At 36.6% G+C, this 27,579-nt stretch overlaps 1 protein-coding gene across 11 annotated transcripts in view; it reads left to right on the top strand.

Annotated features, from left to right (window-relative positions):
* LOC121861053 (beta-1-syntrophin-like) overlaps window positions 1-27,292 on the top strand; it is a 31,560-nt gene extending 4,268 nt beyond the window's left edge. For 10 of the 11 annotated variants that reach the window (XM_042358571.1, XM_042358568.1, XM_042358561.1 and 7 more), the window contains exons 2-9: window positions 16-331; window positions 1,277-1,415; window positions 7,006-7,239; window positions 8,319-8,536; window positions 8,993-9,120; window positions 9,656-9,849; window positions 10,463-10,653; window positions 10,945-27,292. In XM_042358571.1, the coding sequence (XP_042214505.1) occupies window positions 38-331; window positions 1,277-1,415; window positions 7,006-7,239; window positions 8,319-8,536; window positions 8,993-9,120; window positions 9,656-9,849; window positions 10,463-10,653; window positions 10,945-11,037 (1,491 nt within the window). In that variant the 5' untranslated portion in view covers window positions 16-37 and the 3' untranslated portion in view covers window positions 11,038-27,292. The remainder of the gene's footprint in view (window positions 1-15; window positions 332-1,276; window positions 1,416-7,005; window positions 7,240-8,318; window positions 8,537-8,992; window positions 9,121-9,655; window positions 9,850-10,462; window positions 10,654-10,944) is intronic. The other variant, XM_042358572.1, reaches the window with a different exon arrangement.
* The last annotated feature ends 287 nt before the right edge of the window (window positions 27,293-27,579 follow it).

The following is a 27,579-nucleotide window of genomic DNA, read 5'->3' as shown; positions in this document are numbered from 1 at the left end:
TGGTTTGTATTTAAGGTGATGTGACGTCTGGATAATTATGGGAGAGAAGGTGGGTAACACGGAGGTCCTCGTTGGGGGGGTTGGAGGCACTTGGCACCAGGCCCGCCTCACCCTCGAGGCCGACCATCTTTTCGTCACGCTCACAGACCTTGACGACCTCAGTAATCTCCAAGGCTCAGATGGAGAGACTGGGCCGAGCGATGTTCCCGAACCAATTGCGAGTCAAAAACGAGTCGTCCAGATTTGCAAGTCTGATAATAATGGCCTTGGAATTTCCATCAAAGGTGGAAGGGAGAACAAAATGCCAATCCTCATCTCTAAAATCTTCAAGGTAAGTGGAACATATATAAATATATATTGTTTTAATTTTATGCCATTGATAATATTTTATATTGATTTTTAATTAAAGCTTATGGTTCATTGTGCATGCTTAAACAGACAGAGAAAAGTGTCATTACTCACCTGAGACTATGAAATGCTGGAGTTTGGCTGCCCTCTGGTTATAAGCTTTAGTAGGTGATTAAGGCTGTGTACAGCACGGAACAGGCATGTAACAGGAATTTTGTCTGGGACTGTACACGTGAGGGAGGGTGTATGGGTGTGTTGTACTGTGTGTATAGATGTAATATATGTTTGAGTGTGGCTGTGGGTATGTGCTTCCAGATGTGTGTGTATGCTTGTAAATTATATTTGGGATGTGTTTCTTTACTAGTTTGTACATATATGTAGTTCTTGAAACTCTTTAACTGTCTTAGGTCTTTCCAATCTGCTGTAAACTGTTCTTTAAAAAGTAAATATACAATGTACTGTACTACTCCAATAACAAAAAAAAAATCTCTGAGACTAATCCATTTCATTTTCTTCTCAGCCTCTTGTCTACACCTGCAGTCTTAAATGTAGAAGAAATAAAGAGAGAAAAAGTACAGATTTTCATTCTAGAGTGCACCAAACTGCACCTATTTTTTCTTCTTCTTAATTTTGCTGTTTTCTTGGGGACTAACCCACCCCTGGGAAGGAGGATAGAAACAGCCTTATTTATCTCTTGCTCAAGTTTTATATTCACAGGTCACTCTCAGCCATAATGAAGTGAGTGTTTACAATTTCTAGATAACCCTACACATGTTGTTCCTTTGATGTGTAACGTATGGCTCTGAATACACGACACACACTTGTACACTAATTAATATACAGAAATTAACATTTGTTTCTCCAGAATACAAGTCACTCTCCATGTGATTAATCTGCTCTCTCTCTCTCTCTCTCTGGTATGTTGTAGGGTATGGCAGCTGACCTGACCGAGAACCTTTATGTAGGAGATGCCATTCTCTCTGTCAATGGGGAGGACCTAAAGGAGGCCACCCATGATGAAGCAGTGCGTGCGCTAAAGAGAGCCGGCAAGGTCGTCACACTTGAAGGTAATGCCTTGAGTTCTCAGAATATTTCTAAATCTCTTTAAGGTATGTATGTAGTTAATATTTTTTCATGTAGGTAAAGTTTTGGGTTTTTTTTAGCTACAGGAGTGTGTTATACAGTTGTGGTAAATTTTAAGGTATGTACAGTAGTTACTTTTAAGGTGTGTGCAGTTATTATTTTGGGTATTTAGTTGTGTCTTACGGTAGATTGAGGCTTTTTATTGACTTGAAGCGTGTTGCTGTTTATTTTAAATATTTGTTGGGATTTTTAGTATGTAAACCTTTACACCTGTAATACTGTAGGTATTGTAGAGTACTGTAGTTGTTTATGGCATTACATTTGTCCCAGGCAACTCATGATTTTATCCACTATGCTGTGGGTTGTGGTCAAGGCTAAGACATGACATGGGTGGCTGTCAGTGTTGTGGGTTAGCTCAGGCTGCAGCATGTAAACATGATGGATAAAACCACTTGTAAGTCTTCTGGGTCTGACTTGACTATAACAGGGATTTATTGGACCAATACTTGATTTTTAGAGATGTTTAAGTACAGTACTGTTTATTCTTTATCTTTTTATGGGAATGTGTGCTTAGACATTTAGGTTTTAGAAGTAAGAGTTTTCTTTTTTATACTGTAATTTTAGGGTGTGTGTGTGTGTGTATGTATTATAGAAACTCATTAAAATACTGTCTTTACTTTACGGTGCATGTTAATGGCATTTTTGGCACAAGGCATCTACTGAGCAATAATAGGAATCCAGTGACTTGGCCTTTATTCTAAATCATACTCTGAAGATGAAATGCATGCTGTAACCATTTTCTTCTATGTGGAAATAATGACAGTTTAGTTGTTACTTTGACCGGTTTCCATAAATTATCCGACCCATTTTGAAACTTAACCGATGAATAACTCCTAATTTTTGGGGGTCTTAGTAAACGTGTGTGTGTGTGTGTGTGTGTGTGTGTGTGCGCGCGTGCATGCATGTGCGTGTGTGTGTGCGTGCATGTGCGTGCGTGCATGCGTGCGTGCGTGCATGTGTGCGTGCGTGTATGCGTGCGCGCGCTGAGTGAGGTTATTATGTTTTAAAATAGGTCGGATACTTTATGGACGTCGTGCTTTACCAGTACTTCATGATTGTGGTGTAAACAATGCTGACCTCATGGAAGATAGTTTATCTCGTGGAAGAAGCAGCTGAAGTGCGTCACAATGGTGATGTATGGCCAAGGTTGTGGATGACCCATAGTGCTGTAACCCATGACTAAAGCTGTGAATGACCCATGGTGCTGTATCCCATGACTGAGGCAGTGAATGACCCATGGTGCTGTAATTCATGACACAGACTGAATGAACCACTGTGCTGTAAATTGATACATTAGGCTGTGAATGACATTACACAGGAGAGGTCATGTGGGGAATACAATGTAACTGGATTTGATAGAGCATCTTGTTCAAGGTATTTATGGCACTAAAATACCACACTTGCATGGGGTTAATATTGCATGATGGTAAGAATTTAACATCTCATACAAATAGTTTTATGAAAAGTTGTGAGCATGCATTGTAGAGTAGTTTCATGCCTGCTTGTTCCTCTTTTTTATCGATAAATTCTACTCACATTGGACTTTTTTTGTGTTATCAGCGTGAGAATGTGCTGTAGGTATCTGCTTTACCTGTTCTTGTATTTACCTCAGTGTTCTTGGTTTAAATGCAGTGTATGTGTAATGTCCTGTGCATTGTTATTGTTGGGTGTGTATTGTATTGTATGTTAATTTGAGGATTTTTAGAATGTGTTACGTCAGCTTGCCTGCATCATGTTGATTTGCTAATGTGATATCTTCCTTATGTCATGTTAATTTGCTTTTATAATGTCAGATTGCCTGTCATGTCATCTTGTTTGCATCATGTTACTTTGTCTTGCTCGCTCCCTTTCAGACATGCTTGTGACAGGCACATTGCTGCATCATGCTATTTCCTCCTGGTATAGAACCTACCTACACTATTGAAAGTGTTGTGGTGGCAGTGTATCCTGCATCACACTAACTCGCCTCCCATGGACGATTATATCATCACGTCATTTGATCTGACTCAGGCCGTGTTCCACTATCACATTATCTAGCCTGACATTGAGCATCTTCCTGTGTTACATCATTCTGGCATTTTGTGTTGTTTTTATGTAGTACAGTATTTGTTATCCCCTGTACTTTATTGTTGTTTTGTTTGTTGTGTTTCATTTAGATATTGTGTGTTGTGTTGCCTGGTGGCAACATAGTCACCAGAACTGTGCTCATCCTCTGTTCTCTGCTGCATTTTCTGGGCTGGTGCTCAGAGTTTGTGGTGGGGAGGGGACATTCCATTCTGGTCTTACCCAACAGCTGCCATCAGCTACGGTAATTAAGGCTAACCCATGCAAGCGTGGAAAATGGCTTCAAAATGATGATGGTTGTACATGTTGTGTTTCACTTTGCTATTGTGTGTTGTGTTGTATTATATTTTACTGTTCCTGTGTAGTGTGGTCATCCATTTTGCTATTTTGTGTGCTGTGATCTTGCTTTTTATTATTGTTTGGGTAAACCGTTTAACTACTGCATGACATGAAGCGTCTCTTCTTCTTTCTTCATATAATTTAATGAGGATAAAGAATGTTCCTGTCCTGTTATCATTCATGACTTCAGGGTTTGAAAAATTCCCAATTGAGTCACTATTCCACCCAGCCAGTAGTGGATGATACAGTATCTACTAGCCCTGTGGCATCCCTTCCCATTGATAAGTTTAACAGCATTTCTTAATATTTTTTTATATATTTCTGTGATACGTTAAGACAAGTTTCTGCAATATAAATTTTTTACACAGTGACATATTAAACAAAGAAATGGAATACAGTTGTAATCCATTAGTTTGGAGTCTTTTGTTGATACTGTATAACTGTAAGAAATTTACTTCAGCCAGGAATTGACTTCTGCTAGACCTTGCCAACTGGGAAAAGATTTTTTTAACCCTGTACAGTAATACCATCCATCATTTCACTCTGGGTTCAAGCATATCCATTTTTTATTCTCCTTCATGTAGAATCCTGTCTTCTACAGTAGGTTATCTTGTTATTTTAATTGGGATAAGCATGTTGCCTCTTCTTGCTATATTTACAAGACCTTAGGTGGTCAGCTTTGGGCTTCTGTATGTATATGCTACTTCTTGAGGATCATGATATTTAAACCTGTAGGTCAATGCCTCCTGTACTGGAGGAAGCATTCAGTTGCCGCTTCGTCCATCCCATATTTTGTGCCCAACCCATCCCATCACTTCTTAACTATTGGAACATTGGAGGAATTTAAGGTAAACTTGACACAAATTTGTACATTATATTAATAATGTAATGTCTTAGCTGCAAACTGTCTGGTCTCAGGATCAAAGAAAAGGTTCATAGATCAATCAGTCCTTCTCATGGGGAAACTACTGTATTACCTCTTGTTCTACAGTTTTAACTCACATTAATATAAAAGGTCGTACATGCTCCTAGTGATCTTACAATAGTTTATAAAGTTCTTGTAGGATTTTTTAAATTAGCATTGTTCTTATATGGTATTAAATAATTGTATTAATTGCTTCTACGTGGTCTTAATATGCTCTGAACTTGGATGATCCTTTAAATCTCATCTTATTGAGAAAACGACCGTGGAGAGATACAGTAGTGCTAACCTCGTCCAGTCAGCCATACACATTGTTCTTTACCTTTCTTCAGTAACTTGAGGAAGACTTGTGTACTAAAGAAAACCTCGTATACAGCTTTATATTTTGATTATTTTGGTTAAGTCTGATAAATAACTTTTTCCATCGTTCTGGCAATAATGAACGCCATCCATGTTTGTTCACCAGTGTTTGGCCACTATCAACTTTGAGATTATGGCAAGGGTCTGATGTCACCTGTAGAGATTTTGTATTTTTTTTTTTTTTTAGCTTCGATCTTCATTTTAGAATTCAATAAAGTACATTAACTTCATGTCTCACTTGATAATACCATCTATTAATTGTAGTTACAGTAGGCAGTGAATATTGGAGGTTGAATTATTACCTTGATTGGGAAGGATGGTAATATACATATGGGACACTTGTTCTGACTTTCTGTGGGATGTGAAAACACTGTATAGTATATGGAAGCTTTCAAGGTATAAAAGAGCTGATGGTGGGTTTTAGAAAAATAATTTGGATCACCTGAAGATTAGCTCCCCCTTGCATATTTCACCTACTGATGAAACACTTTAATGCTACCTGGAGGAATAGCATTTGGTCGGGTGGTTAGGTTAGGTTAGGTTAGCATTATGGTGGTTAATCTTAAAGGTGAAATAAGCTGGGGCTAATCTTCGGACGACTCAATAACTCAAACTAATTTTTCATTCTACTGACATAACTCAAGCATTATTTTAGTAACAAAAACTAATTTTATTATATACAGAAATAACCCAAACATTATTTTAACAGCAATAACAAATGTTTACAGTAGAGTATTTAGCAATAACCCAAGTATAGTATTATTATAGTAACAAAACACTAACACAGTACTGTAGAAATTATCAGAGCATTGTTTTGATGAGAATTCTTGAGGATTTTGACCTGTAAAAGTGTGTAATGAATGACAGGTTATTGGGAATTTGATAACACAGACACAAATTGGGAGGGGCAATACTGTAGATTTGTGCTAGAAATGCCACTAACAGGTTTATGTTAATTATTTACTTAATTCTTTCTTTTATTCTTGTATCCAATAGTTGGGTGATTTAACAGGACCATAAGGATACATAGACAGTTTGATTGGAATTCAGAAAACATTGAGTTACATAAGATAATGAAAGATTAGTAGATTAGTCCATTATTAGTTCTTGGTGTATTTGTTGCCTTTTGCCCCAGTAATGGTATTGATCCCATGATCCACAAGGTGTAGCAGGTATGGTACTGTATGTCAGTTCACAGCATCTTTTAGAATGTTTTTTGCTTGTAGATTTAGTTATGTTTGCACCAACGCCCATCAACAGTGGGTTGTTAGCATTTTTTATGGAAGAGCTTAGTTCATTTTCTTTACTGTATAAGGGCCATGATGTGATTTGAATTTTGGTTGCTTACTCATGTATGTTTTCTGTTTGTCTTTCTGCATGTACCGTGCTCGACCCATCTCACCTGCCTGCTTTCCGTACCCTACGTGACCCCACACCCTGCACCCGGGGACTCCATACCAAACCTGGCCTTCAAACCAACCATGGACACTACCACACCTGGAACCCTTTGACCCATCTATCAAATTTGGACAAAACTGCCAAACCTGGATATTTCGATTTGTGTGATTGTGGGAACTCCCTCTCTGGACTGGGGACCTGCTCGGAAACTCTTCTCAATTATGGAACTTATTTCATTTTTTAATTTAAACCTTCATTTGTTATGCATTTTTTTTTTAATTCACTATTTGGGCGGTTTTGCTCGGTGACGAAATTCTTTAATAAACCACAATTTGCACTCTTGCCCTCCGGTCTGCATGAGAGTTGTCATTACTGTGGGCGATGAATCGTTGTTTGTTGTGCATTGTTGACGTCTCTGTGGCTCCCTCTAGTGGTGCCCTCCTTCTATGTTACAGTCAAGTATCTGCGGGAAGTGACGCCTTATTTCCGCAAAGCCTCGGTAATGGCCGACATTGGGTGGGAGCTCCAGTCTGGATTTTTGGGTGCTGAAAATGGATTTCTGACCACTGACGAAGACAGAAGCTCGCCGATCATGAGCAACGGACCAGACACAAGATCAGTGCCGCTCCTCTTCTGCCACCTGACGCAAAATTACAAGTGCGAAGGTATGTCCTGTGAGAGCAAGAGCAACCAAATATGTCTATACAAGCTGTGTCATCAGGCGTGAGTGAATGAGAGGGCGGGTGAGTCAGTGAGTCGGTTCAAAAGAGTTGTTCATCAGATTTGGCTGATACAGTAACATAGCTGAATTTGTCAACAAAATATATAAAGACGTGTTTTCATTACAGGTATTGTATGAGGTCAACGGAATATTTAGGTATTATTCTCATATTGTTATCTTGTGGTATGTAATTTTGTGCCTTATGATTGGTAACTTATTTTTCCCACATACAGGTTTTAAGTAAATTTTGTAATTCACTAAGGATATATTTACCACATTTATAGAAATTGTTGAGAAAGTAAACACCGGGTGAGGCATGTGAGGAGAGAGGTGAGTCATTGTTGTTTTTAATCTCTTGGAGCTGAACACATAAATCATTGACACTGGTTAACTTAAAGAAATTGTAAATATGAATGATACTAAACTTTACATTTTCTTTAATCTCTCAGTTTTTAACTCTTATGTATTCATTTTTTTTTATTGGTATATATTTCTTATGGAAAGTATAATTTCTCAAGTGAATGTCAATATTTGTACTTGTTTCATGATATTCTGCTTTTTAATAATTAGAGAGCATTTGATGGACCTGACGGCCCATTATGTTACAGTAGGTTAGGTGAAGGTACAGTACACATTTACAAAAATTTAAGCTTCAGAACACAAGGAGGCGGTGTGGTTGGCACTGAACTCACCACCTTCTTTTCCCGAACTGTAGACTTAAGATGCCATTCACAGCTGCATTGACTTGGAATTTCAAGGGTGCAGACCAGCAGCCCTTAGGACAGGAAGCAAGAGCTGCATCCTCTCGTCTGTCATACGACAAACTGTAATATAAAGGATGATAAATTGTCATCTTGTGTTTTTCTTATCATTGTTCTGTGCTCAAGCAGGTCGAATCTTGACCTTTATCTTTTGACAGTATTTTTCTTAAGGATTTACTTTTTACTCAGGTCTCGTATGTTAGTTTACCTTTTTTAATTTTTTTACTTACTGTACTGTATTTATTTATTTCTTACACTATAGATTCCTTCACACTTGAGCTACACTCTCCTGACCGCCTGCACAGCCTCATCATGAAGTGCTCGTGTGAGGCAGACTTCACCAGCTGGTATAACGCCCTACACTCCTCCTTGGATCGCCTCACCATAGCTGCTCTTGTTCACGCCAATAAGATGCTCGGAGATGTACTAGACAAAGCCACCATACACCACATGGGTTGGCTCAAGCTTAAAGTGGATCAAGTAAGTACCAGGTGATTTGTTTATGAAGCTTCTCCCACATTTACCTCCACTGTCATTATAATTTCTCAAATTTGATTGTCAGCAGGCGACCAAGGTGACCACAAGACTTCATCTGCAAACTGACAGCCCTTTTATTTTCCTTAAAACATTACTGGTGGCAAATTTTGTTGTACAAGTATCAGTTCTTATTCTTGGAAATACATTTTGGATAATAAATTGTTTTTAAGATCAGACGTTGAAAGTTTGTATCAAACATTTGCATCAACAACTTGTAGGACAAAAAAGTACACTCATACTAAATTTTACACTGCCACTACTGAATTTTCTATAATACTTAGTGTCAGAATATTGGAAACCCACTTTGATAAGCCACAAGTATTAGTAATAATAAACATAAAATTAAAACACTTGAGAACAATATTCTACAAATAATAATTTACGTTTTTTCCTTTGCAGGGTAAAGATGAATGGGAGCCTCAGTTTTGTGCTGTAACCGACCATGACATGATCCTCTTCCAGGAGGTGCCGTGGACAAAAGAAGCTTGGGCAAATCCTCTTGTGTTCTATCCTCTTCTAGCTACCAGGTCTGTTGTTTGCTGACAAGAGACACTTCTTTTTCATGCCATTTAGGAATACAAAATAGTTTTTATTTAAAAAAAAAAAATAACGAGGTTAGAAATTGCGACATGACAGGTTTCTTATATTGTGCATTTGTGTCCTATGGGTCCATAGTACAAGTGACCTTGAGAGATTCCCTCTCACAGTGGCTGACTTGTTTATGGGACTGATTGCATTCTGAAGCAGAGTCACTCTTGTAGGGATCAGTATAAAGTCTCCGTAAAGTACTCTTCACAGATGAACCAGTTAGTGGGGGCAAAATCTCAGCCATAATATGGTGTATTGACCTTAACTGTGAAGAACACAATGTTCATGCCTGAGTGTGTAGTGAGTTGTCTGGACAAGGGAAACTCTATCTGGGTATTCTGTTGGGGGTTAAACTCTCATACATCACTAACATCTTACCTTCAGCCTTAAAATGGGAATTTCTCATTCAAACTTTTGTATATTTACAGAAATGTTCCAGGATGAAAACTGAATAAAGTTTTTAATATATTTCAGAATTGTAAATTCAACACATAAAGGATCACTGGGTGGCAATGAACCAATTACAATGACAATGCGTTGTGGCACTCAAGAAGGAGTAGCCATGAGTGTCTTCCAGCACGACACACACCGTGACCTGGCCACCTGGGTGAAGGTCTTGGTACAGGGTGCACACAGTGCTGTTCAGAGACAGAAGGAAGTTGCCTGCTGTAAGTTATACACTCAGTAGGAGTTCCGTATGTTATCTTAACCACTAGTAGTACAGGGTATCAGAAATTTTATTTTATACACTTACTGTAAATCAAGGTGACCCATGAGTGATAAATTCTTTCTCATTATATATTTACTATATCACAAGGGCTGTTAGAATTTACTTGCTCAAAAATGCCTTCAGCAATAAGTTTTTTTTATTCTCTAAATGAAAGGCTGAGAGACTATGCTATGGTAAGTTTCAGAAATATAAAGTGTTGTTAATTTTAAGGCAGTTAAGGTATGTTTAGTGTTTCAACAAGTTGCCATGTGTGATGTGTCATTAATGGTGGTCCCTAGCCCTTTTATGACACACAGGACACAACTGGCACCTGTTCTTACTGATGAATACCCAAACAAGACCTTTTGAATTTTCATGATTTTGTGGTACAGTGATTGTATGGTTTGAATAATTCGGTTGTATCATAATAAGAATTCTGCAAAATGTGTACTGTATACACATGTTGCACTGTGTATATATATTAGAGAACTGTACTGTATTACCCTTGTTAGATTTGTTCTATTTTCCTGGGGTATATTGTTTACATGGTTTGAACTCTGATTCTTTTGTAGATTGTGAATGGCGAGGAGTGGAGGCCAAGTTAGTGCTACACCACGAGGAAGGCTTCACTCTGCTGTCCACACATGATACCGCCGGTGGTAGAGGCCGTGTCCTGTGGACTCAGCAATTCCACAAGCTGCTCATGAGCTCTGATGATGGGGCCAGGCTAATTTGGCTTCGGTTTGATGGAGACATGGAAGTCGTAAGTTAATATTACCTCTAAATATACATTTTTCTTACTTAAGGAAATGGAAAAGGTTTTTGGGTGTTAGCAATATCCTCAATATGAAATGAGGAAAGTCTAAAGTGTAATGGTGAAAGAGAAATAAATGAAGTCTACCAGCTTACAAATAGAGCTCGGGTAAAGCTCTAGGAGGCATTATTTGGATACTATAAATATTCAAGGCCTCACGTCAAAATTTATCATATATTAAAATAGGTGATGCTAATTTTGAGTAAGTTTCAAGTAATTTAAATTCTCTCACTCTTTCAGGAACTGGACTTGAAAACCAACCCTAAGCCATTTGTCTTCATCCTCCACACCTTCCTCTCGGCCAAGGTTCACCAGCAGTCTCTCTCGTCCTGACGTAAGCTAGACCAGCCAATGTCAACAAAAGCATTGGGGCCGTTACACTCCAAAAAAGTTACTAATCCAGAACATTTAACCAAAACTAAACCAACAACAAGCCAGATGAACCCAAGTAAAGCTGGGAAACCCAGCCACCATGCACAAGGAAGACCGTCCGCCCAGGTAGATACAAACGTAACTAGCCAACCTGACCACCGAAAACCACCAAAGCCAGCGAGGAGTCAGGTAGATTTAAGTAAATCTTCTGGAGCAGCAACAAATAAACAAAGTTGGAATGCCAGTTAAAGATCACATAATGTTATTATAGGTAATACAGGAGTTGGCAGCCATGACGAAAAACAAGAAATTCTGTGTGAAACATTTATGAATCGTTAACGTGAGACAAGAGTTATTGGATGAGAAGTTTATCGTAACTTGTTTTAAGAGAGGACACGACTGATCTGCGCCATCTCCTCATTTCCTTGTTCCTTTTTATCATTAATGATATACACTAATTTTGTGAAATTGATCGAGAAATAAGACAGAAGGAAAAGGAATAATGTCAAGTTTTGCCCAATTTCAACATTTAGGTTATCCCCAAATGTTAAATCGGACAGTAAAGATGTTTGGTAAATACAACATTCAAATGGAAGTGACGGAAAGATGAATGTTCAAGAGTGTTGTGATCAGTCGGTGATCAACAGTTAGAGCAGTAAAGGTGTTGGGAGCAGCCACGGACTGACTGGAGGGTAAACACAAACTGGAGACGTTCAGAGTAAACTTAGCGTACCGTTCTTCTCTCTTCCTGTCCCGTCTTCTTCGTGTCGAGAGCTCAACTCAGGAACCATAAGCTGGGGAAGTTATTGACCCCTGTATTTTTGATGAATGCTTTTCTTGCTCTTTGGACTCCTAGCTTTGCTGTTACCCTTTTAAATAATAGTTGAGATGATTAGATAGAGGATAATGTGTTATCTTTGCATGGCTCTTGGGGGCAGATCACTGAAAGTATGGTTCATTATTTAGCCATGTTGGTGCAGGATGGAATATAATTACCTGGTACTCTGTTAATTTTGAAATCCAACTGTTAGAAAAAATAACTATAAATTACAAAATTCAACAATCATGAAAAGTACCATAGGTTAAAAAAAATAAAATGGAAAAAGAAAAAAAGATCCAAGGTATAGAGAAAAACCCGAACTGGTGGTGAGTTGTGCGTGTGTGTCAGAGGGTTGCGACGAGCGTCTTGACTTAACCGTGACTTTTCTTGCCAGCACTCGACAAAACAGGATGTGAAAGTTATGTAGGATAATAATAATACAGTAATAAATCTTGAAGCAGTAAGTGAACTAGGCATTCCTGGATGTTATGGTGTAAGAGGAAATGACATAAACCTCCTTCAGAGTCTTCAAGTGGTGGACGAAGCAAGTAATACTGTCCACCATTCTCAGATTCCTTGAACGCGTCAATAATTTTAATACGAACATCAACGTTATCAATATGCTGTACTGGGCTCGACGCTAATAGTCCCTTAGTTTTTTTTTTGTCAACGTGGAACTGGCAAAGTTACTCGTACATCACACTGCTTGAGGCTTATTGAAGAAGGCTTGTGGTGTACCGGTATTCAAGAGATATTAAAATCATAAGAAGACGCTGCCTTTTAATCCTAAGGAAATTGTGAATGCCAAGGAATTTCTGTGATGATAGACTCGACGTTAATCGTAGGTACGCTCGTCAGTATTTGTGATAAGCAAGGTACTAATTATCTCGGTCTCTGGTGTTTCGTGCACAATCAAAACAATGTGATGCTAAGGAAATATTGCATTAGCTTTTTATTATTATATTGAATGTAGAGCTTGTATGTAATATTAATCATATCTGTCTTACAAGTTATGAAAAAAAAGACATACTTCATGATATAAAAGCTCTTTCATTGCTATTTTGGGCTAGATTTTTTTGTTTTAATAATTATTTGACTCAAAAGCCCAGATCGTGTGGCAATAATGTTATGTTAGTTATTCTGGAGTGTTTAGAAACTTCACTTTCTCACACTACCTTATGTTTTAAGGGGGATGTATTCTTGGCAAAGTATTATTACTGGTTCAGGGGTTTGAGAAAATTAACATAGTCCTTTTTTTTTGTCTACCCCTCGGCTAGCACTGGCCAAGGGGTATTGTCTTCACCCATGCCATGTGTGGGTGGATCTGTGTGTTTATGAGTCTGTTAACCCAAAACTTGTCAGCGCTGCTAGTCTTACAATTTTTGGAGGGTTCATCATTTGAAATTAGGTAGGCAACATCATTAGTACTCAAAGATGCACATGTGTGCTTTTTGGATCACAGGGTCGAAGGTGAGTCACCGTTACTAGGAACTGGCTGACTTATTTTGTATCGCCACTACGATAATTGTAATACCTTCTTTACATTTATAATCAACAACTGCCATAATTAGGGGATAATTAACTCATCTTGAGGTAAAGTCTGGTATTTTAAGTTAATGAGAGCCTTTGCACTTTAAGTACACTTATCATGTTTCTTGTGGGTGTGAATGGTTTGTATAAGACATAACTTAATGGAAAACAAGTAAGTATGCAGATAAAGGGTTTTATTGATGCCGTAATATGCTTTAAAATCTAAGGACAGTAGTAGCGCTGCTTGTCTCGGTCACTTTCGGTAACACCACTTTGGAAGACATAAATGGAAGCACAGAGACAGTAGGGATGTAGGGAGACAGTGGCCCCAGTAACTCGCAGAAGAACTACCTGAGGAGATGTGAAGGGAAGTGCGGAGATGGTGGTCCTGTTAATTCATGGAGGCGTCACTGTAGGAGACATAATAGGAAGAGCAGAGATGGTTGGTGACCGGGGTAGAAATGAGCTCATGGGGGTAAGATGGACGAATTGACCAAATTTGCTTGCATCTCTGTAACACGCCAAACAACATGAATGAAACTTGTCATGAATAATAGGAAATTTAATGTACTTTGAGACTGTTACTTTTAATTTATTTATTCTTTTACTTTATATTGATTTTTTTTTTTTTACATCAGTTAGGTCAAGGTCTAAGTTGATTGATTTGCTCCTCTTACCCTGAGAGCCTCAAATACTCGGTGAAGGTTCTGTATGGGACACAAAACTTTGTGTGTGGTAAAAACTGTGCGCGTGTGATAGAAGTAGATTCAGAAATACTTAGTCCTATTTAAGCTTGGAAATCAAAATGGTTGATAGACAACAGGCAATTTTTTTTCAAGGTGCAAATTTAAAAAAAATATTTTTTTGATTATACGGTACTTAAAATTCCTCCCTTTTATAGTGAACCAGTATATATGAAGAACCAGCAGAACCACTTCAGTGTAAAGAACAATGATGAACACTGGAGAAAAGTACAGTACAGTACTATACAGCGTTATAATACGATCTCTAACAAATAAAACTTAAAAGAAAAATTATTAAATCTTACAATAGTTAGCTCTTGATTTTAAAAAATGATAATTATGTCATATATTAGAACCCCAAGCCAAAAATTCTTCTCTAGTTTAGGACCGTAAGTTACTGTACGTCGTCCTCTCGTGAGTGACAGAACTTTCTCCATCGACGGCGAAAAGACAAATTGCTTTTCTTATTTACTAGTTTAAAAAGTTCTGTATTTGAATTGAATATCCGCACCCTGGATATTTATTACTTTCTGTTTTCACTGATAATCGTCATTTTATTACGTAAGTCGTATCGTTATCGGGCATCATTCGGTGGATACTTGTGGCGATTTATCATTTGATTTTTCAAGTGATTGCTATTTGGCATAAAAATTCTTCTCGTCTATTTTCAAACAGGATTTTATTTTACATCTTTTTTATGCTATTTAATTTTGTATGCATATTTTTGTTTAGATGATTATCCCAATTAGTATACAGTATTTATCTCTTGTGGGAAGGCATAATTTTGAGGATTTTTTCTGAATGATATTGATTATTGCATATATTATCTTGATATACAAGAAAAAAAGAAAATAATAAAAAAAAGGATATAATTTGAAATACAGTACTGTAGTTGATTTGAATAATAACTATTCCATAATTGTTGTTAGTGTGAAAGTTAGTCATAGTATTGTAGAGAGACTGAATGTTACAGAAAACTTATACTGTAGTGAGTAGGGTGAAGGTTACAGCAGTATTTTAGGTCACAGGTACAGTAGAGTGAAAGTTATAGAAGTATAGAGTTATAACTACCGTAGGGTGAAAATTACTGAAATCTAGAATTACAGAAATATATTAGGATTACAGTTACGAGTTAAAGTTACAGAAATTTAGAGTTATATGTTGAGAGAAAATTACAGAAATATATTAGGGTTACAGGTAGAGGAGAAGTAACTATTCTAGAGTTACAGTTACTGTAGAGTGAAAATTAGAGAAATATATCAGGAGTCCAGATACAGTCGAATGAAAGAAAGTTACAGAATTCTAGATTTATAAGTAGAATGAAAGTACCCAAATTGTTTAGAATAACCGCTTAAGTAAAAATTACAAGAATCTATGGATATAATAATGCTGATGTCACCTTTTCTTCACTCATTACGTGCTTTGCTCTTGTTTGGTGTGTGGGAGGGGACGATAATAGCAGCCAGGGAAGTGTGTTGTGATAAGGCGGCCTGGAGGTTTCTTTCTGTTGTGCCTACCATTTCAGAGGGAACATTATGAAACAAGATAAACTAGAAAAGATTAATGTATGTGAGATGAGTTAAATGCTCAACTCCTGGGAAAACACTCCTAAGATTCGTATATTTCAGATATAGTGATCTTGATGAAAAGTGAACAGAAAATTTAAACATTAAGTGGAGGTGTACAGCTGTATTTGCTATGTGTTTGTCAAGGGGAAGGTGTCCTACATATGATATAATGCACTTTGGTGTGTTGAACCTGTATTACAGAGCTTAATATGTTGGGGAGGTGATGGGTAGGTAAATGAGCCAGTGTTACAAAATATTATGAAGGGGGGGAGGCATTGTTAACATATTGTTGCACATATTTCCTCAGACCTGTGAAATTTGGCACAGTAACACCATACAATCAGTGATTCTTATAATGTTTGGAATCTAGAACTTACATCTGGAAGCTATGCATTTTGAAAACTACAATAAAGCAATAAATTCTCCTAAGTAATCATGTCATTAAATAAATTTTTAATATTACCTCTCACATGATCTTGACAGGGTGTGGGTCCTCATGATGCAGGGAGGGGGTGGGTGGTGCCACGTGTTGGTGGAAGGGAGTGGTGCTGCTAATGTATAATTGCACGCTGTAATAGTGAGTGGGTATAAGGGTGGCTCTAGCAATTTTTAAAGGGTAGGGGTGGTATAACAATCCTCATTTACTAAATACACAGAAATGACTATCCACTGTTGGATTTACAAGCAATAATCAACCATTTGTTACATTAATGAGTTTGTTTAGCAGGTACAGTAGTTGCAGTGGTTAGTATCACTGCCAGAAGAAGATGAGGTCAGTGTATTTTATCACAGGACAGAACTTCTGTTTTGGGTATGGTGTAATTGAGGGCAGGATCCCCCCACTGGGATAAGACAAAAGGTGGTAGAGTTTGCAGAGCTAAAATTTAGTCCTTAGAGAAAATGTAGAAGTATATGTGTTTGTTGGTTGATTAATGAGATTTTTTTTAAAGCTCTTGCTGACCTTTCTAACATAGGTGGCAGGAATCAAGAGCAACACAACCTTTCCCTCCATTTGCTGTCAATCATTCTCTTTAACTGCTGTAAGAAATGTACTCTCCTGTGGTGTTTCCCTTCACAACTCTGCCTCGAGACTTCCATCTGGTTTATCTCCATCACTTTGTACAACATAGACGACCTGACTACTAAGAAGATGTGGTTCATTGTTCCTGGAGGGTGTGGTGATAGGCTGCTGTGGATAAAGTAGATTGGATATTTAGGAGATGAGTTGATCTCAGTAAAGTCAAGGTTTAAGAAAAATTTTCTTTCTCCTCATTGGCAGCTTTTTTCTGTGGCTACATTTTCACTGTAGTGTAGATGATGGCCCCTGCAAGATTTCTTCTAGTCCAAGCTGAAGATTAATGTTTCTCATTTCTGTTTTATTAACTCCCCTTATTCATAGCCCCTAGATGGAGCTGCTATCTTTCACTCTCTATTGTCTGACTAACAAGGATCATTGATATTACCCCTTCAACACACAAATACTGTAGGAGGGAAGAGACCACTCCAGATGAAAAGCTGAAGAAACCCATATATGGATCTTGGGTGTTTTGATCCATTGATTAGGTAATTAACCTTGAATATCAAAATCCCTAGTTTAGGCCCTAATAAACAGGCATTCTTCTTGGGGCGGGAACTTTGTCGCTGGTGTTTCTTTCATCCCAAACGTAGATGGGCAGTAGGTTGTCCAAGATGATAAACTACAGACATTTGACTCTACATCCAAGGAATAAGTATACTTGCACTGCAGTCTTGAAAGTTAACAATTCAGAAACATAAGCTGCATGAGTATATCTTTTATTGTAATTTGTTGCTAATTTATACCTGCTGAGGCTGTTGTTAGCCTTTCCATAAATTCTTCTTTTGTAGTTCAAGTGAGTTGTGATTATTTACTTACCTGATAGAACTAATATAGATGATTGTTTAGCAGGTATCACAAGCACCGTTGTTAGATGAATGTGGGAGAAGGAACCATGATGTAGGTATAGACAAGTGAGAACAAACAAAATGTGTGAGATGTAAGTGAAAAAAAAAAAAAGTGTTTTTTGGGCATTTTAGACATGAGGTTCAAGATGAGATGTGTAGAAATATCACTTTGGTGTGTTCTTAAGCAAGTGAGTAATATAACTGGGATTGCTGATGAGTCACTATGCCATGATTATTGATAAAGGCTTAATAATACCTACAGCTTAGTGAATTTTGTTCATTTTTTACAATAAAAGATCTTGGTTGTAAAAGTTGGAGATAAGTTGTTGGTGAATGAAAACATAAATATAGAATGATTTTGTTGTCCTGTTTGCAGTAGAGTTCATTTTTATATGCCTTAGTCTTCAGTGAACCCGTCTGTTGGATTAATACATTACTGAACCTCTTGTTTTGTGGCTATGGTAGAACCTCGGGAGTTAGTTTATTACTCTATTATATACAGTACATGATGGTATGAAAGCTGCACCTAGTAGTACTCTTATTATGTAGCTAGAACCTTTTAATTCAAGTAATATTTAGTGTTTTGTACATTGTATAATCATTATAACTATTTGTTTTGGTTTACATAAATCTGTAAATTAATTATGATAAATAAGCTTCACTTTTTTGTTGAAAAAGTATACAGTACCTGTACTTTATATGTATACTGTATACTACTATACATTGTGTGTACAACATATGTACATACATACCAGTATATAGTTACTCTACATGCATATATACAGTACTGTAATTACATTTATGCCTTTAAATATTATTGTGACAATTAACATTATAATAATTATTTTGGCAGCTGAGTAAGTGACAAGACATTCAATATTTAAGGTGGGTAGTTGTTGTCAACAGTATTTGTGAATATTTCCAAAGTGAATGGAGATATGTGCAAGGAAAAGTAATTTATCCTGACGTAACCTATCCATGTCCGGGTCTTTATTCCCTGGTAAATATGTTTATCGTATGGTAAAGAGAAACTATCGGGTATTCTTTTGTTTTATACATTGTTGAAGGTCAGAGGAAGTTGTTTAACTTTTATTTTTTAATGGGAGAGGTTCATGTATAAGAAGGTATGTGGAGAAAGTGAATTAGAATCAATTTCTTTCATTTGGTCTCGGTGAAGTATTGTGGTATGGTCTATTTAACGTACAGCAGCATAACACGTACATGGTGGGTGCTTTGTTATGTGCATGTTTGGTGGTTGTAATTATTTTCCAGACATAAATTGTGTTTCCTATATTAACATTATTCCTCATCCGTTCTCTAGTGTATAACAAGTGATCCGGATATATTGATATGATAGAATTTAATATACCGTATATCGTGGTTGGTGCTTTAATGCCGAGAGATTTAATAATAATGAAGGAGTGTTATAATTCATTCACAACATCGGAAGTTATTATGGAAGCCTTGGTTTAATCAGGAGTAATCTCGGTTATCCTTTTGCAATTGTCATTTTAAAGAATCTCTCAACCCAGTTCTTGGATTAGGGAAAACTTTTGGCCGTCATTCATCTTGAGAGGAAGAACCTGCAATGTGTGTTGATCCCTGTGAGGTAATATTTATTAACCGATAATATGACAAGGATTCTTACCTTAACCACTTGTGTATGGAGTCACCTCTCTGCTGAATAAAAGCGTCCGGCATTAGCTAAATAAATGACGTCCCCCGGGTAGTATTGGGGAGTGCTAGAAGGATGTAATGTTAGGAATGTTTTTCTCTGTTGTTTTGATTACGGTATAAATAGATTGCACGTCTTACTCCTGCCACATGTACACTCTTAAGAATTCACCCGGTTGTGCTGGGATGGATGTATGATGGAGATGAACTAGTGTACTAAAACACACTGTACAGTACACTTTGTCATATTAAACCCTGTCTGTTGATTTTGTACGTGTATCATGCTTTAATATGTCCCGTTGCCTCCATATTGTGTATAATAACATGGTGGGTAGTTCATTTTGGGGTACAGTTTTTTTTTTAAGTGAAATTATTTTGTCATATAAAGTTAGCGCTAATTCCTTATTATTTTTTATAGTTGGGAGTAAATCCTTATATTTTTTTTATATCACTGTCATAATGTAACATATTTTATACATAAATCCAAAGCTTCCTGCCATTATGAATTGTGAGGTGCTGTAACTTGTATAAACATACATAGCGTATAAATGACATCCTTGGTATAGGGTCGTGTTAGATACCCATAATACTGAGAGTTTAGGCTCTGTGATATGCAATACAATGTAATGTACATCACTAACAGGTAAGATTAATTATTGTGGCACCTTAAATTCCCATAATTCATAATATTATGTTGATTGCTTGCTGAAATTCTGCAGGGTGCATAATGTTATTGATCATTTTTGACTCAATAATGGAATTCAATGAGATGTAAGATTTTAATTTTTTCAAAGACTAGTTACCTAAGAGAAATAAGATGCCCATAACTAATTTTTAAAGTTATTACTCCAAAAGTGCCAGATAATAAACAGTTTTTGTTACCAGTGCTTCCTTAACTGTCTCAAGGTAATGTACAGTTAAGGTTGCAAAGACTGTCATAATGTACAGTTGCTGGACTGGGGATGAAAGACAGTATGTGGTACTGTACTTAAATCGGAAAATCACTTCGTGGTGTATGTGGCTTAGACTTTGTTTGAAGAGATGCTCTAAGAAACAATATGGTAAAGTACAGCAAAAATTATCTTACAGACCTTGTGTTTTAGTACTGTGGGGGGGGGGGGTACTGTGTTTACCTCTTTCGGTATAATTGCATCCCAAGTTTTTCTTAAGAATTAAAATATATATATATATATATTTGGTGTACCTGTTCATTGTAAGGCTTTTTCTTCCATGTTTCTTTTTTATGTTTTTACCATAAAACTGGAAGAGATACAGAGTGACTATATGAATCTCTCACAGTATTGAAAGTCTGAAATACTGCAGTGCTTGTTAGTGTCCATGAGAGGGTCTAAAATGGAGTATCTCTTCTTAATGTCTAAAATATAGAGGATGAATAAGTGCATCTTTTAGTAATGTGGGGCTGATATTAAGTAACTTTTATTAATGCCAAACACATGGGGCTGAAATAATTCAGTTATTGTTGGTGTATATGCAGAGGGACTGAAATAATCTTATCTTTTGTTAATGTTGATGCATTGAAGGTTGGGATTATATGTAGACAACAGTGGTAAGGGTGTGAAGAGCATAGTAACTGAGAGTGGTTTTCAGATCAGCGTATGGAAGGTTGAAGCTCGTGTACAATCATAGGTATTAATCCATTGATTAAGCATCACCCACTCTTGTCTGCCCATAACTCAGTTACTCTGATTGGCTGCTTGTTGGGTCATGCCGTTGCATTCATCAATTTTTCCAGATTTTTTCGAAAGTATTGAGATGTGTTTGTGATGACTCTGGCCTTTATTCAGGGAGAACAGTAAACACTAGAGTCTGTATGGTAGCCCAAAGCATGAAGAACCAATGTCAGGTGTTTGTTTACCCAAGTCATGTTTGCCGGTCAGTGATGCACATGCACAGTGGTTCACTAGTTAGAGGTGGATAGGTTGTTGATAGATGAATTAGTGTTAGAACTTAGGCACATATTTTTCATTATTCACTTTTTTGTTAGCGTATATGGTTCATATGAAAGGTTGATGTTATTAAGTAAATGAGCAGAACTCTGACTAAAGAACTCTGAGGTAAGGATTTTTATGTGCTAAGGATAAGCACAATGAATTTATGCAAAATGGCTGTAAGGGTTAACTTGTGACATGCAGTACAGTAGATGTTCCTTCCATTCTGATTATTGTTTTGGTTGTGTTGTGAAATAATGAACAAGAGGTATTCAGTTTCTGTATCAAATGAGTAATTCAATTAATACACCTTTAGAATTTTGAGAAGCTCGTAATTTGGATTTTATATGTACAGTATACAACAACATACAAAAACACAAATACAGTACAGTATGTGTGTGAACGGTAGTGATATTCTGACACCCATCCACTACTGTGCTGAAATTGAAAAGTTTCTTGTGTGTTTGTAACAGTACTCTCTCTCAGTTTTATCTTTCATATAATAAATCCTTTGCTACAGTGACTGTGTTCATAAAATACATTAGTCTGGCTATTGTACTTCTGTGCTGTGAAGACTTCTCAGTCTTTCTCTGCGAAAAATATTTTCTGTAATTTGATATTAAAGGAAGAATTGCTTTATGTGCTACTCTGCCTTCCTTAAAGAAAACGTGTGCGCGTGCATGCATCCGTGCAAGTGTGTGTATGTGTGTGTGTCTGTCTGGCTGTCTTTTAGCACACATCAGTCTCAAAATCTTTTTGCCTTTTGCTTCATTCAGTCCGAACCTAAGACATTTCCCATATTGAGCTCGGCCGTATCTAGAACATTGGTTTGAAAAAAATCACCTCCTTTTACTTTCATTAACTGCACAGCAACCAACTACTGTAACAATGAACTGACCTGGCTAGAAAAGAGATAATTTTGCCAATTTTGCCCACTTTAATTATTTTTGTACTAGATTTTTTTTTTCATATATCAGAACCAGAATTATATTATTTATTATTTTCTCTTTGAATGGAATTATATTTGTTTTAATCTTTCTTCCCTTCTGACCTATATTATATTTTTATAATTCCATTTGTCTGAATGTGTTTATATTTTCTCCCACACTGTACAGTAGAGTCCAGGATGGTGTTACAGGTCGCCACTAGTATGATGGGCTGTTTCATGATGTCATTAGGGCGATGTGGTGATGCAACTTGCCATTACAGGGATGGACTCTGTGAATTTACATTGTTGATGTTATATATGAAGAAAATTTAAGGCAATTTGTTTTTGTTTTGTTACTGTTGTTACCGGTAAAATGAACGGGATTATTAGTTTGAAAAAGGACTCAAAAAATGTTGACCCGTATCGACCTACTAATGAAAAAGTTGACCCATATCGACCTGCTGTTCTCCAGTCAAGGGCGATGAATTGCTTGTTTAAGAGACAGAAAAAGTATATAAAGGCATATCGATGTTCAGCTTAATCACTGGTGGCTTGTGCTTTGATTCCATAGTGTACTTTTGATCAAGTAGTCCAGCCATTTCCTGCCTTTTGAAGTGTTTGAGCGGAAGACGGCCACCCCCGAGTGTCCTGCGGCACACCTAAGTGTTCCATGTTGTGAGAGGAAGATGCCAGATGCCTCTCTTGATGCAGCTCACCAGGACGGTACACTCTTCTTGTACAGCTTAATTGTAAATAGTAGAATATTTAGGTTTGTAATAATGTTGCACGTTATTCACTTTTATAAGCACTATAGATTATCAATATTTTATTAAGTTGAAAGATAAGAAGTATAGAAATGAGTTTGTTATGCTTTACAGTACAGTTATAGAAAATGTCTTCATGTTAAGCAGCAAGATACATAAATTGCTATATGCATGACAGTGTGAATGTTGGTGTACAATGTCGTATATATGTGTTAACGTACAGATCTTGTGGGACAAATGCTTACCCACAGAATGTCGTATATGAAGATCTTGTGGGACAAATGCTTACCCACAGTGTTGCACAGCACACAGCAGTGTAGTGGAGAGCACTTCTATGTTGGTTGTGCATATTAGCTGGTGTCCCAGGGGGTAAATAGAGTTCTGTATCAACTTCCTTCTTAAGAGTTTCTTGTGTAGTTGTAAGGAGGTTGAGGAATTAGCTGCTGTCTGTACAAAGTCATATGGTTCTACATTGTGCTTACCGATACCTTGGTACCACATGAGTCGGTGCAGGAGCAGTATTTGGTTTCTTAGAGCCGTTAATACTTGTACTGGATGCTAGGAAGACAGGTGTGGTTTATGGGACTCATTAACCCCTTTGGTAACCTGCATGTAGTTTGCACCTTTGCTCTAATTGCATACGAGTTTGCCGCCTCTTGGTTTAACCGTCGATTCTTGAGGAGATGTATTTGTGAGTAAACTCCAGTTTCTAATCTCCGTGACATAGTAGATGCAGACTAACTACCCTTTTGAGATGGTTCCACTGGCTCTTAGTATAGGTGTACATGTGTTCCTGAGCACCACCATTCTCCCGTCTATGTTCTTAACCTCAAGTCGAGTAGTTTTGGCACACGTAGATTATATCCAGAGGTTACGAGATGTGTGTGGTACTGTGTGTGGCTACTGTGTGCTGAGTGTAACAAATCTATATCTATGGAGACAATCACTTGACATCTGATATCACATTTTCTCACTTATTTTATCTTGGTGTTGTAGACTTGCAGTGTACTGTATACTAGACTTTGCAAAAATTATCATGCATACTTGTAGAGCAGGTGGGTCTTCCCTCCTCAGAGTCATTCAGTTTAATTTTGAATCACTAAATATTATTTGAACTTTCTCAGATTTCTTGAAAATATATATTTCAGAATGTAAAATTATATTTTTGTTTTTTTACTAAACACATCAAGTTTTATTATGGTATATCAGCATTACATGCTTAGCCAGGCACGGATAACAGAGGTAACTAGCTATAGTATAACCTTGTGACGGGCGCTTCCATAAGCATTTTCCACTTAAAGACTTGTAATATGGAATACTGTATAGCAAGTTTTAAGGTTAATGCAGGACCATAAGAATTATTATATTGATACAAGTCCAGTTTAGTCATTGGGCGTTGTCGTAAAGATTGACAACGTGTCCGCGTGACTGTAGTGTTTTGGCCTCACTTAACTAGTTGACTAAAAAAACTTGTTGGTAGTAAAGACGAGTTACCATTAGCGAGGGAGGTACGAGAGGGGTACGGTGCACTGTTAACAAGAGCAAGTCAGTTTAGCGTGCTACTCTCCTTCTGTAAACATGTCTCATAATTGGTCTTTTTTTTTATTTCTTTATCTATAAAAGCTTAATATTTCATAGATGTATCAGAATAAGGTAAATGTTTTTTACTGTCATAGCATATTAATGTACAGATGCTTGTTCCTTCATCAGTATTTCCGGTGCAGTTTATTATTAGTGACTGAAAAGACAAGAAATGATATCAAGAACTTACTCGTAAATGTCACTGTTTGTTGACTGTTAAGATACCAAGTGATGATGATGATGTGTCCCGATGTATGTCTTGCATCTACGGCTTTTGAAGGAATTCATCACTCACCAATATTTCCCATTATAGCTGCAATAAACTCTTTCCAAAATGCCTCCCTTGAAAGGTACGTACTTCAATAAAAGCGTTGGTGCAAAATAATTACTTCTTGAAATGTAGTAAATATATCAGACTGATTGTCAGTGTTCCTTAAGCAAGCTAAGGAACACACAGGGTTTTGAAACAGATTGAGAAGGTAGTTGTAATGTAAATATTTTCTTACGTAGGCTTGTAAATGATACTGAGGAGATCGTTGTAGTAGTGTGATCATGAGAGTCAACACCAGGGCTTACTTGGGATGGAGAATAAGACAAATTTTCTCAGTGTTTCACCTGTGTATAAATAAATCACTTTTAGCGGAGACATGTAAAGGTGAAGGTACAGTACTGTTGTATCAGGGTCACCTGGCTTCAGTGTGGAGCCTCAGGACTCTCTTTATTCTACATCTGTTAGTGGTCACGACGTATTGTAGTTGATATCACGTACATGTATTCAAATTCAAGCAGTTTCTTTCTTCTGGATTGCAGCTAAGTGATTATTCTAAATCAAATGATATAAAATTGATTGTAGAATAAGCCCAGTCTTGACCTAACTTCTCAGTTGTTATTGCTTCATAATGTTTATGAAATACTTCTTCAAGGTTCTGTGTTGTGTTAGTAAAAGATATAGTTAGGTTGTGGGTGTTAGAGTGCTATTTTAGTCTTGTTCATCTTTCTGCTAGGTTTAGCAAAGTGACAGGGTTTGGGCTAAATTTAGAAAATGCCATGGGTTTTTGTGCTAAGTATAACAAAGTGACCAGGGTTTTTTTGCTAAATTTAGTAAAACGACATGGATTTTTTTTGTTAATTATAACAAAATGACATGATTTTATATGGAATTTTTCTTCCTATGAGCCTCCAGTAATGTAGTCTGTATTTCACGACTTAATTTTGATTGTGCCGTGAGTTATCGGAGGAGCCTTGAAGGAGTATTTACATCAAAATTGAATTATTCTCCCTCTAACATAAAGCTGAACTCCTGCCTTTCACCACCATGCCTACGGTGATTCAGTGATTTTTATTATCACTGTAATGATAATAAAATATTAATAAAAATAATAAAAATCACTGTAATGTATTTCTTCATGTTTGTAACTCCTATTACTGTCATCTTTTATTTCCTACATGTTCATTACCATAATGCTATATGAGTTTGTAAATTATTATTATTATCACTATTATTATTTCCACTTTTAAAACACTGCATTATATTGTATTCCATTTTGCTATCAAAGTTTGGAAATTATTATTTTTTCCACATAGAGTGTTTTATATTCCACTTGGCTATCAGAGATTGTGAATTATTTAAACTTTTTCTCTACCTTAAAGTATTGTTGTGTATACCATTATTGCTGGTGAAGTTTGTCAATTAGGATTTTAATTTTTTCCCCCCACACTAAATCATTGCATTGGTTGGTTGGTACTGAACATTGGTAATGGTTTATGTTTATAGTGTGTAATTCCTGTCTCGTTAATTCCTTCTCCTCCCTCACCTTTGCCTTCCATTGTTATTATTACCATTATTTTTGGTTCTCTCTACTTCAATAAGGGTTGAGGGAGTTCGAATATTGAGTCCTAAAGAATTTACAGGTCAAATTAATTGTTGAGAGGGAATAGAGAATGATTATATAAGTTGATACAGGTTGTTGATGTAAGGGGAAACTACTGTATACTGTGCAGGCTCATGTCATGTCATACATCTAGGCATTGTTTCCAAGACACAGTCCATGATGGCATTGTTTTTACTGAAAGTGTGGCCTGTTATCAAGTCACTTTATCTGGAAGAAATGATGTGAAATGATCAACTCACTGCATGCAATGTTTGAAAACAAAATAATAATAATATTCACTTACTCTCTCTACATACTGAATTGCCTTCAGAGCTTTAATGAGGCTAAAATTTCAGTAAATATAACAAAATTAGGATAAAGATTAACTACTAATGGCTGTCTAAATACTGTATATTTATTAATACCTAAGAGATTTTTTGAGATATTAATACTGTTATTAAGCAATGTTCAGCTTTAGATGCATCTCTGCTATATATATATATATATATATATATATATATATATATATATATATATATATATATATATATATATATATATATATATTATTTCTTTTATTTTAATTTCAGCTGGTCTCCATTTCTGCCTAAAGCGACAGGATTATACTAAGACGATGTTGCTTCGTACGCAATATGCAGCTTCAGTAACATACTAAATCTGGGTGTTATTTAGTGTTAATAATGAGCTTAAGAGTAAGATATTGTACAGGATAAGAGAGAGAGAGAGAGAGAGATTTATTCAGGGGAAAGCATTGACCTGTAGTAGGATGTCAATATCCGGATGTTGTTTTGAAAAATTGAGTTAAAAGTGAAATATTTCAAATAAAGGACACTATTTTCTCTTAGGGCTTTGTTTCATTCCATACCAGTTGATTGTAGTTAATGGTGATTGAATAGTCTCATGATTGTGTGTGTCTATCATGACCTTTCTGAGTGTAGGTAACTATGAATCAATATTTGTTTGAGTGTTGGCAATTATCATATGTACAATACTATTTATGTGAATGTAGTTAATCATTATTCATTATGCACTTGAGCTTAATATTGTAAGTTATAATTACTCTATGTTTGAATGCTGTTAACATGAATACTGTATTACCTATTTGAATGTATTTAACTAGGATGAAGGACA

Source organism: Homarus americanus, unplaced genomic scaffold (genome assembly GCF_018991925.1).
Source record: "Homarus americanus isolate GMGI-L3 unplaced genomic scaffold, GMGI_Hamer_2.0 scaffold52806, whole genome shotgun sequence".
NCBI lineage: Eukaryota > Metazoa > Arthropoda > Malacostraca > Decapoda > Nephropidae > Homarus > Homarus americanus.
The sequence above is the reverse complement of the archived record's forward strand: the minus strand, read 5'-3'. Positions and strand labels throughout refer to the sequence as shown.